This window comes from Dictyostelium discoideum, assembly GCF_000004695.1.
Source record: "Dictyostelium discoideum AX4 chromosome 1 chromosome, whole genome shotgun sequence".
NCBI classification, from domain to species: Eukaryota; Evosea; class Eumycetozoa; order Dictyosteliales; family Dictyosteliaceae; genus Dictyostelium; species Dictyostelium discoideum.
In genome coordinates, this window is record NC_007087.3 from 4,317,920 (window position 1) to 4,332,919 (window position 15,000).

Below are 15,000 nucleotides of genomic sequence, written 5' to 3' on the forward strand. Positions count from 1 at the left end.
AAAGAATGTTACTTTTATCAAAAGCTAGAGAAATTATATTAAAAGATAGATATCAATCAATTCAATCAAATGATTCAATTTTATTTTCAAATTGTAATATAAATAATAATAATAATAATAATAATAATAATAATAATAATAATAATAATAATAATAATAATAATAATAATAATAATAATAATAATAATAATAATAATTCAATTTGCACAATTCAAGGATATTATTTCGAAAATAGATTAATATTAGAATCAACTAATTCATTATTATCATTATGTATTTCAACATTAAAAGAATCAAAAAATGATAGTAATATATCATTTCAAAGTTGTAGAGATATTTTTGACATTTATCAAGCAATCTATTTAAAACATCATATTTCTAAATTAGAAAAAGTACCAACTTTAGCATGTTTATTTTATAATAGTTGTTTATTCTTTTCTCATTGCTTTTTAATTTTATCAATTGAAAATAATAATAATAATAATAATAATAATGATAATAATAATAAAAATGAAATATTTACATTCATTGATTTTTCAAATAAATTTAAAGAAATTGGTAATATATTTTTTAGTAAATATATTAGAGAACAATTGAAATGGATATTATCATTTTTAGAGAATACGGAATTTTCAAATCGTTTAGAGAATACTAAAGATCAATTAGTGTTTAGTAAAATTCAAAATAATTTCACAAATATGAATAATGAATTAAATAGATTATCATGTATTTGGAAGGACGTTTTCCCAAGAGAAGATTATTTTGAATTAATTTCAAAATTCTCTGAATCAATCATAGCAACCATTATAAAGATGATTTTAAAATTACAAAATATTGAAATGGTAGAAACTCAAAAATTATCTGAATTAATATCTTCACTATATCCAGTTTTCATTAGATTTTTCATTTTCAATGGTGAATCTGAAGATTTACATAAGAATAGAATGAAATTAGTTAAAAGTTGGAAAAAGTTTTGGCAAATTAAAATGGTATTAGAATTACCATTAAGTGAAATAGTTGCACTCTATAATAAAGGTCATCTAAATAAATTATCAAATAATGAATTAAGATTATTAATCTTAAGTATTTTTGATGATTTTGATTTAAAAACTCAATTCTTATCACAATTAAATAAACAAATTCAACAACAATCTAAACAATAAAAAAAAAAAATAAAAAAAATACAAATAAATATTAAACAAAAAAAAAATAATAAAATCAAAGAATGATATATATACATATATAATTATAATTATTATTTATAAAAAAAAAAAAAACATTTACTTTATTTATTTTTTATTTCTAATTATTATTATTATTTTAATTTTTTTTATTTTATTTTTTTTATTTATTAGGATAATGAGAGAGAAGAGGAAGAGAAAACGATTGGCGAATGTAAGTGTAGTATAATGATATTATTTTAGATTTTATTTATTATTATTATTATTATTATTTTTATTATTATTATTATTTATAATTTTAATCACTTTCATCGGAAGAGTTATTTTCTGGTTCTGGTACTTCATTTTGAGATTCGGTTACTTTTTGTTGTGGTGTATTGGTATTGTTGGTGTTTGAAGTATTGTTGTTATTGTTGTTGTTAGTTGAGCCAGGTAAGCCTGGTTTAGTTACACCTCTTCTCCAAAGTGTAATTTCTTGTTGTTTAAAGTATTTTTTATCATCTTCATCAACAAGTGCAAGATTGAGGAAATATTTAACAGAAAACTTATTATGTACACTTCTATAGGTTGGTGTGAGATCAAATACTGATAAGAAAAGTCTAACAGGAATAGATTCACCTTTTTATTATTATTATTATTATTATTATTATTATTATTATTATTATTATTATTATTATTATTATTATTATTATTATTATTATTATTATTATTATTATTATTATTATTATTATTATTATTTTAAAAATAAATAATTAATAAATATTATTAATTTTAAAAAAATAAAAAAAAAAAATAAAAATGATTGTTATGATTATAATTAATATATTATTATTAACTTACCTCTAACTGGTGCACCATCCATAATTTCAAATTTAGTTAAAGTTTCACTTTCATTAAAAACGTTTGGACCTGAACCAGTTGATTCTCTTTTAATGAGTGCAATTTCCATATATTTGATTTTAATTCTAACTAAAAGGAAATAAATTTTACCAATGATAACATCCTTCAAATGGTATTTTGATTTGTTGTATTCGAATTCAATGTGAAGACAATCTTCGATACCTACTTCCATCTTAATATTACTGTTACTTTCGGGTGGTTTTACAAAATTGATTACCCAAATATCGTATTCCTTTACAATGTTCGAGGCAAATGATCTTCCAATTGTTAATCTAACAAAATATCTAAGACGAACGTTGGTACCATTATATGATTCATATTGTTTTTCAACATTTGAAAAATCATATGAAAATGTTTTGTTTTCTGTTAATTCTCCTGCTGGTGCTAATTCACGTACTAATGATGTAAATTCATAATGATTACCTCTATCATAAAATAATTCTTTTTTTAAAAAAAAAAAATAAAAATAATAAGATTCATTAGTAATTGAGAGTCATATAAATATTATTATTATTATTATTATTATTATTATTATTATTATTATTATTATTATTATTATTATTATTATTATTATTATTATTATTATTATTATTATTATTATTATTATTATTATTATTATTATTATTATTATTATTATTATTATTATTATTATTATATATTGTATTATTAATTATTTATTTATTTATTTATTATTAATAAAAAGAAAAAAAAAATAATAGTACATACCAATTTGACCTACAAATTCAACTCTAATACCTGTATGTTCAATTTTCTTTGTTTTTTCTTTGATATTGATTGAAACTTTACCAGACACTGGTTCGTTACCAATGAAAACAAATAACTTTTCAGTTTTACCTTTATCTTGGGTAACTTCTATGGTCTTTCTGTTTTGGCAGTTATCCAATTCAAATTCAACATTGCATGGTGTACCAAAATTATTACTAAAAAAGTTCTATAAATTTTAAAAAATAAATTTTTTTTTTTTTTTTAAAAAAAAAAAGTAAATATATGATTTATTTATTTATTTATTTATTTATTTATTTATTTATTTATTTATTTATTTATTATTATTATAATTATTTTATTATTTTATTATTTTATTTTATTTTTTTATTTTTTTGGGGGATCACACAAAAAGACTTTCTATATTTTTTCTTTTTTTTATTTTTTTATTTTTTTATTAAAAAATCCCTATATTTTAATTTAACTCTTTCTTTTATGAAAAATCTTACCATTTTTAGTAAAAGCGTTTATATATATATAATAAATATATAATATATAAACTTTTTTTACACAAATAATATTAAAATAAAAAAAATAAAAAAAATAAAAAAATAAAAAAAAAAAAACTAAAAAAAAATTAAAAAATTAAAAAATTTTTTAAAAAAAAAAAAAAAAAAAAAGGCAAAATATCTTCAAAAAAAAAAAAAAAAAAAATAAAATAAATAAAAAGAAAAATTGAAACAATTTTTGAAAATTCGGAATGTCAACCCCTTTTGTCAACACATTTTTTTAGTCAATTTTTTTTTATTTTGGTTAATCGCTCACAAATAAATATCAGATTGAGTTTATAAATAGGTTTTAAACATATAAGAGGGACTTTAAAATAAAAAACAATTACAAAAAATGAATGATAAATAAATTCTAAAAATTTTTGATAAAAAAAAAAAAACAGAATGGTTACATTCATTTTTTTATATTTTTATATATCATTTTGTGTATTTTTGAGTGCTCTATTTTTATATTCTATATTCATATTAAAAATAAAAAAAATTTAATCATTGTTTAAAAAAAAAAAATTAATGAAAAAAAAAAAAAAAAAAATGAAAATCTCAGATTTCTTTTTGGTTTTTTTATTTTTTCCCCTCCTCCATATTAATTTTGAAATTATTGGATTTATTTATTTATTATTTTTGAATTAAAAATAATTCATCTAATTCAGATTTTGTAACAGTAGCAGGTGAAGAAGTCATTAATTCTTTACCACCAGAAGTTTTTGGAAAAGCAATAACATCACGAATTGAATTTGAATTTACTAATAGTGAACATAAACGATCAAAACCTAAAGCAATACCACCATGTGGTGGACAACCCATTGAAAGTGCAGTTAAAAGATGATTGAAACGTTGGACCATGTGTGGTTCCAATTTTAATACTTTTTCTAAAACACGTAATTGTACATCAGAGTTATGAATACGAATTGAGCCACCACCCAATTCAACACCATTTATAACGATATCATAATGTTGGCCTCTAATCTTTGAATAATCAGATGGAGTTGATAATGGATTTAACAATAGATCAATATCCTCTGGATGAGGAGCTGTGAATGGATGATGGGTTGATAATAGTGCTGATTGTTCATTCATGTAATCTGATGGAGTGAATAATGGGAAATCTACAACCCACAAGAAATTGAATTGTTGTGGATCTAATTTTAATAAATTCAACTCTTTTAATAGATTTGCACAATAAATTCTAGTTTTACCAAGTGTTGATTCAACTTGGAATCTTGGACCAACACTAATTAATAAAACATCACCTTCTTTTAAATTCATTCTTTCAGTGATTAAAGTCTTTTCTTGTTCCGATATACTCTTTGAAATTAAAGATTTCCATTCATTATTTGATTTAATTTGTACAGTGATTATTGAATTTGATTCTGTAGTGATTTGATCAAGATGTTTGGATTTTAAAGTTGGTAAAACTTGATCTAATTTTATGCATTTAATGACAGGTTTAGATTCTTTGAAATTGTTTGATGCTTGAGATAATGCATTTTTAAATAGATTAATATTAGTTTCATCCTTATTGAAACAGTCTGTAATATCGACGAGTTTCATGTCATAACGAGTGTCAGGCTTATCAATACCATAGGTTGATAGAACTTGCTCATAGGTGTAGAATGGGAACTCATAGTCAATGTTGAAACCAGCCTCTTTCCAAAGTGTTTTAACCAATCCTTCAATGATACGATAAATCATTTGAGTATTTACAAATGAAAGTTCCATATCGATTTGAGTGAATTCAGGTTGTCTATCTGAACGTAAATCTTCATCACGATAACAACGTGCCAATTGGAAATATCTGTCAATACCACCTACCATAAGTAACTGTTTATATTGTTGGGGTGACTGTGGCAAGCTGTAGAATTGGCCTTGGTGTCTGGTTGGCACCAAATACTCTCTTGCACCCTCTGGTGTTGGTCTAAAGAGTGTTGGTGTTTCAACTTCAATGAATTGTTGATTGATTAAATAGTTTCTTGCTGCCATTGCTACCTTTGATCTTAATCTGATATTACTTTGAACTTTGTCTCTTCTCAAATCAACATAACGATACTTTAATCTTAATTCCTCAGATACCGCAGTTGAATCATGTTCCACTGTAAATGGTAAATCCACACAATTATTCAACAATTGTAATTGGTCAACTGAAATTTCAATTTCACCAGTTGACATATTCTTATTTACCATACGTTCTGGTCTTGCTATAACTTTACCTTTAATTGAAACAATTGATTCTAATTTAAAAAGTTTAATATTCTCTTCAATACTATTACGCTCATTTATATCAATATTTGGAACACTTGATTTTAATATACATTGTTGTTTTAAATCAACATAACATTGAACTTTACCATGTCCATCTCTAATCACTAAAAATACGTTATCTCCTAAATTTCTTAATGAATTAATCCAACCATAAATTATAACTTCTTTACCAATATCTTTACTTGTAATTTCACCACATGAATGACTTCTTTCAATAATATTTAAAATTTTATTATTTATATTTTCATTTTTATTATTATTTATGGTATTTGTAAAATTTCTTTTATTAAATTGATTAATTTGTTGATTTTTTATTATCGATGTGGTTGATGAAGTTGTGATATTTAATAATGATAAACAATTTTTGTTTTTAATTATTGGTTTATTTAAAACATTTAAAAATATTTTAGAATCTTTTAATATTACTCGATTCATTTTTTTTTTTTTTTAAAAACAAAATAAATTGTTGAAACGAACGAAATGGTTGAATTTTATTTTTTTTTTTTTTTTTAATCACCCAACATTTTTTTTTTTTTTTTTTATTTTGATTTTTTTTTTAATTTATTTATTTTTTTTTTTTTTTTTTTTTGGGAAAATTTTACTGAATTTGTGAATTCCCACATCATAATAATTATGTGTAATCCCAATGAATTTTACCAGGATAATAATGATTTTAATTAAATATTAATTATATTAATAATAAAAATAATAAAAATAATAATAATAATAATAATAATAATAATAATAATAATAATAATAATAATAATAATAATAATAATAATAATAATAATAATTAGTTTTTAAGTTATTTAAAAAAAAATAATATTTATGGGTTGCTTCAATAAATAAAAAACATAAAAAAAAAAAAAAAAATTCAAAATGTTTGGAAACAGACATAAATCAAATAAATAAATAATTTTTATTTTCCCACACAAAAAAAAAATTATTTAAAAATTTACTTTAATTATCTTTTTTTATTAAATCGCCGATTCTTCTGATTAATTTTCTGATTTAATTATTTTTTTCTTTTTTCTTTTTTCTTCATTTAATTTTTTTATTTTTTTTATTTTTCCAATTTAAAATCTTCATCGTTACATATCTCATCTGCATTAATAAATCGATTTTTGAGAAACTCATCAATATGTTTTAAACTTTCCCTAAACTTTATAATCCTCTTTTTTTATTCAACATTTTTTTTTAAATCATTGATGATTCAATCCTGAAATGTATGGCGGTATTCCAATATATAATAATAATAATAATAATAATAATAATAATATTAAATATAAAAATAATAAAAATAATAGTAATAATGATAATAATAAAAAATTAAAATAAAAAAATTAAAAAATAATAATAAATAAAAAAAAAAAAATAATAATAATAATAATTTAAAAAAAAAAAAATTAATATTAATTAATTAATAAAAGATAAGATAAATATATATATATCTTTTTTTTTTTTTTTAGAGTTGTTATTATCATCATCATCATCATCATCATCATCTCAATTTTTTTCTTTTTATGTTATGTATCTATATTGTGTTTTAAATCTCATGGGGGTCACATAGCATCATGATCAAATAAATTAAAATAAAAAAAAAAAATTAAAAGGGTATTTTTAAAAAAAAAACAAAATAAAATAAAATAAATAAAAAAAAAAGTAAATTAAAAAAATATTAACAATGTTATAAGATTCAGATTTGTCTAGTTTGGAACAATTATAATAATCAAACAATTAATTTTTATTGTCAAAAACATTCCCACACCCAATCAAACACACTAAAAAAAAAAAAAAAAAAAAAAAAAAAAATATCTAAAATTATAACATGCCATTATTTTTATTTAAAAGTTATATTAAAATAATTCCTTTATTTAGGTCTTTCTTAATTTAAAAAAAAAAAAAATTCCTTTTTTTTTATTTTATTTTTTTTTTTTATTTATTTTTTTTTTTATGATTGTTGACACAATCGTACAAAAAATATGAATATATTTTTGTTTTTATTATTATAATGATATCAATAATTAATTAATTATATAATTAAAAAGAAAAAAAAAAAATAATAATAATAATAATAATAAAAAAGATTTCGAACTGGTATGATGATCAAATTTAATTTAACCCACTACCACTTATATATAACTACCAACCACAGAATTGGAATATATATATACATATATCTATTTTTTTTTTAATTTTATTTTAATTTTTTTTCCTTTTTTTTCTTTTGTGGAATTACCCACACAATATTGTGAATTAACCACACTCACTCACTCTCTATCATATCAACTACCTACTGTTGTTGTTCCCACCCAACCAAATTAATTTTTGAGTTAGTGAGGGTGGGTATATGTTTTTTATTTTTAATTTTTATTTTTTTTTTATTTTTTTTTTATTTTCATTTTGTTGGAAAGATGGTAGTTTGTGTGTGTATGTGCCTCAAAAAAGTAAAATAATAAGTTTTTTATACACTCCCCTAATATATTAAAAAAATTGGTTATACAAATATACACCCACACTCTCTCAAACACACACTCTATTTTTTTTTTATTCATTTAATTATATAATAATTATTTAATCAAAATTTTTTTTTTTTTTTTTTTTTTTTTTTTTTTTTCTAAACTAAATTAAAAAAAAAATAATAATAAAATAATAAAAAAAAAAACATTAATTAATGGGTTTGTTGTAATTCTGTTAATTATTAAATAAATTAAATAATAAATAGTAACAATAAAAAAAAAAATAATAAAAATAATAATATCATCTCAATAAAGTTCATATATTAAAAAAAATAAAATAAAAAATAAAATAAAATAATTTAATTTAATTTAACATTGGCATTTATTATATTATATTTTTTTTTAATTTATAATAAGCGCAGTGTCATATTTAACCAATTAATAGTATAAAATAATTTTTTTTTTTTTAAAAAAAAATAAATTTATAATTATAAATACAATAACAATATAATTAGTATAGATAATCAAAAAAATCTTTAAAACAGTTGGTTTACTTTTTTTTTTTTTTTTTTTTAATTTCTTTATTTATTTGTTTTATTTTTTTTAACAAATATTGAAAAAAAAAAAAAAAAAAAAAAAAAAAAAAAAAAAAAAAACCCACTTCATATACATACTTATATAAAAGTACATATAAGTAAATTTATTATATGTTAAAACATATTATTTATAAATTTTATTTATAAATTTTAAAAATTAAACAATTAATAAAAAAAATGGTTTATTTACATTCTACACACACACAAATACAAATAAATTCGCACACAAAAAAAAAAACACAGTATCCACAAAAAAAAAAAAAAAAAAAAAAAAAAAAAAAAAAAAAAAAAAAAAAATTATAACAATAATAAAAAAAAAATTATATTATAATATTTGTGCCACATTAATAAAAAACTCAAGCAATAATAATAATAAAAAATAATAATAATAATAATAATATTGAAAATAATAAAAATAATAAAAATAATAATATTTAATAATAAAACTATAATAATAACAAACCAAGGCCAAATATACTATACAATAAAAATTATAATAATAAATAATATAATAAAATAATATAATAAATACTAATAATAATTTATTAGAAAATAGAATAAATAAAAAATAGATATTTAAATATTAAATAAAAAAAAAAATAAAAAAAAAAAATGTATTATATAAATAACTCTACTGTTACAACGACACCAGCGCCAACACAAACCCCATACGACTCGAGAAGGTGTTACTGTGATCCAGTATTTCAATTAGAAGAGGGAGAAGAATGTAACCCTGAAGGATGTTTAACATTATCAATTATATTTTTAATATTATATTTAATTCCAATTGTAATTTGTATTTCTCGTTTCTATGAAATGAGAAATAGAAAAGATAGTGCATGGTCAATAGTTTCATTAGTTTTCTTATTTATAACAAGTTTGAGTATGTTTTTTTAAATAATAATTATTTTTCAAAAAAATTAAAAAAAAATTTATCTAAACACTTTTTTAGGTGAAAAAAAAAAAAAAAAAAAAAAAAAATTATCTGTAAAAAAAAAAAAATACTAATATTATTATTATTATTATTATTATTTAATAAAAAATTTATTATAGTTAGAATAATAAGATCAATATTATTAATAGTTAAATTTGAAAATTATTTAATTATGGGTCTTACATTTGTTTTACCTTTAGGTATTTTAATTTGTTCATATTTCAATACACTTTATGTTTGGGTTAAAATTATACATCACATTAATTTTTCGAAGATGGTATCAAGAGTATTCCCATTCTTAGGTAAAGTTTTAATAGGTTCTCAAATTGTTTTAATGGTTTTATTAATTGCAACATGTTTAGCTGGTTGGTCGTTTTATGCAACAAATACACTTTTATTAGTTTTCTTGATTTATGGAGGGTAAAAAAAAAATTAAATATATATTATTTATTTTTAGAATTATTCATATAGAATTTATATTTATTTATTAACATTTTATATTTATTTTTTTTAAAAAAAAAAAAAAAAAAAAATTAGTGTTGGATGTATTGTATTTGTAAAAATGATTTGGCAAGAATATAGAGATTTATCAGATAAAGATTGTGGTGTATTCAGTCAAACTAGTCATGAAAGAATTCAAAAAGTTTTAAAATTATCATCAACTGCAATCGTTATAACAATATTAACAGTTGGTATGGTAATTTGGAGTTTTAAACTTGAAGGTAAATTACCAATGTCTCAAATTTTAGCATATAATTTTATTGGTCGTTTCATTGAAATCGTTTGGATTGGTGTAATGTTATTAGTATTAGCACCAAAATTGCAATCATGGGGTCAAAATTCCTCTTCAAGAACAAATAGAAACTCTAATCTCGATGATTTAAGTGATTCTTCAATTGACATTGAATCAAATGATGATTCTAGTAAAGAAAAAGATTTAACCTCTTGTAATAATAGCTCAAATTTAAATATTAATACAAATCATAATACTAGTTCAAGTCCAAATGTAAATAATAATTCAAATCAATCTTTAGAAGTTTCTGAAAATTTAAATAACAAAGATGATTTAATAGGTGGTGCTGATGTTTAAATATATAATTTAAATATATTTATTTCTTATTATTATTTTTTTTTTTTCTATATATCTAATCTAAAAAAAAAAAAAAAAAAAAAAAAAAAAGAAAATTTAAAATTAGAAAAAAAAAAAAAAAAAAAAAGAAAAAAAAAAAAAGTATAAAAAAAAAAAGAAAAAAAAAACAAAAGAAATAAACAAAAAGTAATTAAAAAAAAAAAAAAACTTTTAAACTAAATCAAATTAAGAAATTAAAGGAAATCTCTCTCTAACTCTCTCTCTCCTCCAATAAAGATATTGTATTAAGAAAAGAAAAAAAAAAAAAAAAAAAAAAAAAAAAAAAAAAAAAAAAAAATAAACAAATTGTGTATATATATTTTTAATATTTATTTATTTTTAGATTATTTTTTTTTTTTTTTTTAGATTTTTAGATTTTTAGATTTTTTTTTTAAAATTTTTTTTATTTTTTAATGGAACCATTTTTTCTTCTTTTGAGCATGTTCAGTTGGATTTGATTTATTTTTAAGATAATTATTTGCTAATTGATCAAATGATTCTTCAGATTTTCTTTTTTTAGAAGCAGCATCAATAATATTTTGAGGTCTATTTAATAAAATTGATTTATCTTTAGGAATTGTAGTTGAAGTATGAATTGGTTTACCATTTATAAGTTGTTGTTTTTGTGGTGGTTTTTGTTGTTGTGGTTTTGATATAAATTGTTTAGTTGGTGGTTGTGGTTGTTGTTGTTGTTGTTTATGTTTTTTAATTAATTTTTCTTGAATTTTTTGAGTAATTTTTGGTTTTTTTGAATTCATATCTTTTAATTGTTGTTGTAATTTCTTCTTTTCAACTACTAATTGTTTTTGTTCATTTAAAGCATCGACATCAACACCCTGTGATTCTAATTTAGCTCTTTGTTCTCTCTTCTTTTCTCTTTGTCTTTGACCTCTTGATAATTTCTTTTCAACTGGAATTGGTTTACCATTTTCATCTAGAGGTTGTTCTTTTCTTTGTTGTTTCTTTAAGATTGAACGTTCAATTTTTTGTTGTTGTTGTCTTTTAGCTTGTTTTTCTAAATAAATATTTTGTTTTTTAACAGCACGAGCATCTTCAACTGCAAATTGAGTGAATAAACGTTGACCTTTAGATTTTAAATTTGAAGGTGAAAAGAAGATCTTTGAATTGTTATTGGTTTTATGAAGAATTTCAAGAGCACCTTGATGAGTTGAACATTCGATGAATGCGAAACCCTTGGATTTTGCTTTACCTTGAGCATTGACTCTTTCATTGTCACAGGCTACTTTGGCAAATACAACCTTGTCTTTAATATTGGCAGTTTTTAATATTTTCATTGTGGCATTCTTTAAGATTGTATCGGTTACATGTAATGGGAGATTTCTAATACATAAACGGGTTGGAGAAACGTAATAATTTGGATTAACTTTTAATTTTGTTTGATTCTCTTTATCAGCTTGGTTTCTTAATGCCCAATCTTTTTCATCCAATTCTTTACCTTCGGCAGAGTTTTGAATGATTTTACCAATGTTTAATAAATGTTTGTTCTTTTTATCGACATTTTCAACTTTCTTCTCTTTGTATGCTGTTGCTTGTTGATGATCAACTGCATAGCATACTACTAAACATCTACCATCCAACATGACACCACCTTGAAGTAATGATGAAACGGATAATGAATTCTTTTTACTCTCTTTTTTACTATCCTTTTGATTTTTATTGATCTTGTCTTCCAATGATAAATCATATAATGGTGTACTTGAACATGCTTCAACTGCTCTACGAGCATCATCTTGTTCATGATACTTTACAAATGCTTTACCTGTTGGTTTTTGTGTTAACTTATCCAATACTAATCTACAAAATACTAATTTACCATACTCTTCAAATTTAGCTCCTAAATCTTCTTCTTTTGTATCAAATGCCAAATTTCTAATAAATAATGTTTTTAATTCATCAACTTCTTTTTCTAAAAAAAAATAAATAAAAATAAATTAATAAATAAATATTTATTTTTAAATATATATATATACTTACTATTTCTAGTATGATCAATAGCCATTTTCTTTTTAACATCTAATTTGCTTTCTTTTTTATCACCTTCACCATCTTCATCATCTTCATCATCTTCTCCTTCTTCCATATTATCATCATCTTCATCTTCTTCGTCATCTTCATCTTCATCATCATCATCAGTTTCTTCTTTCATTTCTTCATCTTCATTCTCATCTTTATTATCTTCTTTATCTTCATCTTCCTCATCTTCATCATCATCATCATCATTATCTTTATTTTCTTTAGAATCTTGTTTTTGTTGTTGTTGTTTATCAAATTGTAATTGTTGATAATCATTTTGTTTAAGTGACCAATCAATAACGATTTGTCTAGTGTGTATTTTTTCATTATTACATTCTTTAAGTACTTTTTCACTAGATTCTCTTTCTTTAAATGTTAAAAATGCAAAACCTCTTGGTGTATTTGTTCCTGGTTTTGTTGGTACTTTAACTAAAATTAATTGACCATAACTAGAAAATTTTTCAACAAGAAATTGAATATTTGTCTATTGGGAGGAGGAAGAGGGGTGAGAGGAAAATAAATTTTTAAAAAAAAAAAAAAAAAAAGAAAAAAGAAAAAGAGAAATCTCTCTATTAATAAACTAAAATAAATAAATTAAAATAGTAATAATAATAATAAATAGACATACATTAAAACTTAAATTACGAATAATTAATTCATTTGCTTTTAAATTATCATTTTCGACAGCATATAAAACTGATTTACCATTATTTTGTTTATTTTTAGTTAATTTTGTAACTACTTGTTTTAAATTTTCTTGATTTTCACAAACGATTCTAATTGCATCATTTGAATGTGGAATTGAATAAACTGCTTTAATAGTATCTTTCTTTAAACTAAGGAAATTTGAAACAAATACTTTCTCTGCAACTAAATTATTTGCAATTACTGAAAATTCTTTCTTTGTATTATATTGTTTAACTATTGGTTCTTCTGGTGTAGTGGTAGTAGTAGTAGTAGTTGCAGTTGTAGTATCTTTTGAATCTTTTGAATCTTTTGAATCTTTTGAATCTTTTGAATCTTTCTTTGATAATTTCTCTTTTGCAATAGAAACATGAATAATTTTACTTTTTAATTGTTTATTATTTTTTTCTTTAATTGCTTTTTCAGCATGTTCAGCTAATGCATACCAAACGTATGCAATACCACTACAAACTTTTTCACCCTTTTCATTTTGTTTTGTAACTATAAAACATCTTTTTAATGGACCAATATCTGAAAAGAAATTTTCAAGATCTTCATTGGTTGTATCTGGTGTTAAACCTTTTACAAAAACTTGTTTATTATTCATTATTATTGATTTGATTTGATTTAATTTTGATTAATAATAATTATAATACTAATAATAAAAATAAAAACAATCGATAATTGGAATGAAAAAAAAAAAAAAATTAAAAAACGAAGCTTTCGTCGTGAATTTTATTTTTATTTTTTTTAATTTTAATTTTTTTTTATTTTTTATTTTTAATTTTTTTTTGTGTGAAAAAACGATGGGGATTTTTTTATTTTTTATTTTTCCAACTTTTTTTTTTTTTTTTCCAACTTTTTTTTTTCCAAACAAATTTTATTATAAATTTGATTTGATTTTTTTTATCTTCTTTTTTTTTATTTTTTTTTTTTTATTTTTAAAAGAAATCTTCATAATCTTCATCTTTTGTTACGAGTGCATTTGGTTCGTTGTCATCATCATCATTGTCATTAAATTTAATGGTTGAAGATGGTGGTATTGGTTGAGATTTTGAATTAATTGATGGTGATTTTGGTTTTGAAATTGGAATATTATCATCATCATCATCATCTGAACTATCTATATTTTTTTTAACATGTGGATTAAAACTATCATCATCTGATTCTTCATCTTTAAATTTAACTGGTTTAGATTTTGGTTTTGAAATTTCTGTTGTTTGCTTTTTTACAATTGGTGGCATTATTGTTGTAGTTGTATTAATTTTTGGTGAAGATGATAAAGGAATTGGGTTCATCTTTGGTGAAGAAGAAGAAGAAGAGTTTGGTGACATTGGAGTAATTTTTGGTGAAGATGATAAAGGAATTGAATTCATTTTTGGTGATGATGACGGTTTTGGTGATAATGATGATGTTGTTTGAGTTGAAGTTGGTGAATATGATAATTTTGGTGAGGGAGAAGAAGATTTAATTGGTGGTGATTTCTTTGTTACAGGTTTTTTAATTTCTTCATCGTAATCAATATCTTTTGC

The 15,000-nt window shown here is 20.7% G+C and overlaps 6 protein-coding genes across 6 annotated transcripts in view; 2 read left to right on the forward strand and 4 right to left on the reverse strand.

Moving 5' to 3' along the window:
• Nucleotides 1-1,163, forward strand: part of DDB_G0270150 (centrosomal protein 103 kDa) — a gene marked incomplete at both ends in the record, with an annotated part of 2,748 nt that extends 1,585 nt beyond the window's left edge. The window contains one exon of the mRNA XM_641488.1: nucleotides 1-1,163. This exon is cut by the window's left edge and continues 1,234 nt beyond it. Coding sequence (XP_646580.1) covers nucleotides 1-1,163 — 1,163 coding nt within the window.
• Nucleotides 1,164-1,479: 316 nt separating this feature from the next.
• On the reverse strand, nucleotides 1,480-3,316 carry vps26 (vacuolar protein sorting-associated protein 26; the record flags this gene model as incomplete). Its single annotated transcript, XM_641489.1, has 4 exons — nucleotides 1,480-1,799; nucleotides 2,022-2,522; nucleotides 2,808-3,033; nucleotides 3,314-3,316. 4 exons carry the CDS (start codon nucleotides 3,314-3,316, stop codon nucleotides 1,480-1,482), a joined length of 1,050 nt encoding a protein of 349 aa, XP_646581.1.
• A 672-nt stretch (nucleotides 3,317-3,988) lies between these two features.
• Nucleotides 3,989-6,067, reverse strand: maspS (aspartyl-tRNA synthetase; the record flags this gene model as incomplete). The annotated part of the gene is made up of 1 exon (XM_641490.1): nucleotides 3,989-6,067. The coding sequence occupies one exon, from the start codon at nucleotides 6,065-6,067 to the stop codon at nucleotides 3,989-3,991; it is 2,079 nt and encodes a 692-aa protein (XP_646582.1).
• A 3,232-nt stretch (nucleotides 6,068-9,299) lies between these two features.
• On the forward strand, nucleotides 9,300-10,711 carry DDB_G0270154 (hypothetical protein; the record flags this gene model as incomplete). The annotated part of the gene is made up of 3 exons (XM_641491.1): nucleotides 9,300-9,570; nucleotides 9,741-10,041; nucleotides 10,159-10,711. The coding sequence occupies 3 exons, from the start codon at nucleotides 9,300-9,302 to the stop codon at nucleotides 10,709-10,711; spliced, it is 1,125 nt and encodes a 374-aa protein (XP_646583.1).
• Nucleotides 10,712-11,160: 449 nt separating this feature from the next.
• On the reverse strand, nucleotides 11,161-14,075 carry DDB_G0270156 (hypothetical protein; the record flags this gene model as incomplete). The annotated part of the gene is made up of 3 exons (XM_641492.1): nucleotides 11,161-12,677; nucleotides 12,746-13,268; nucleotides 13,413-14,075. The coding sequence occupies 3 exons, from the start codon at nucleotides 14,073-14,075 to the stop codon at nucleotides 11,161-11,163; spliced, it is 2,703 nt and encodes a 900-aa protein (XP_646584.1).
• A 334-nt stretch (nucleotides 14,076-14,409) lies between these two features.
• The window catches only part of DDB_G0270744 (Rab GTPase domain-containing protein), a gene marked incomplete at both ends in the record, with an annotated part of 2,894 nt that continues 2,303 nt past the window's right edge, over nucleotides 14,410-15,000 (reverse strand). Inside the window, one exon of the mRNA XM_641493.1 lies at nucleotides 14,410-15,000. This exon is cut by the window's right edge and continues 1,778 nt beyond it. Within this exon, the coding sequence (XP_646585.1) occupies nucleotides 14,410-15,000 (591 nt within the window).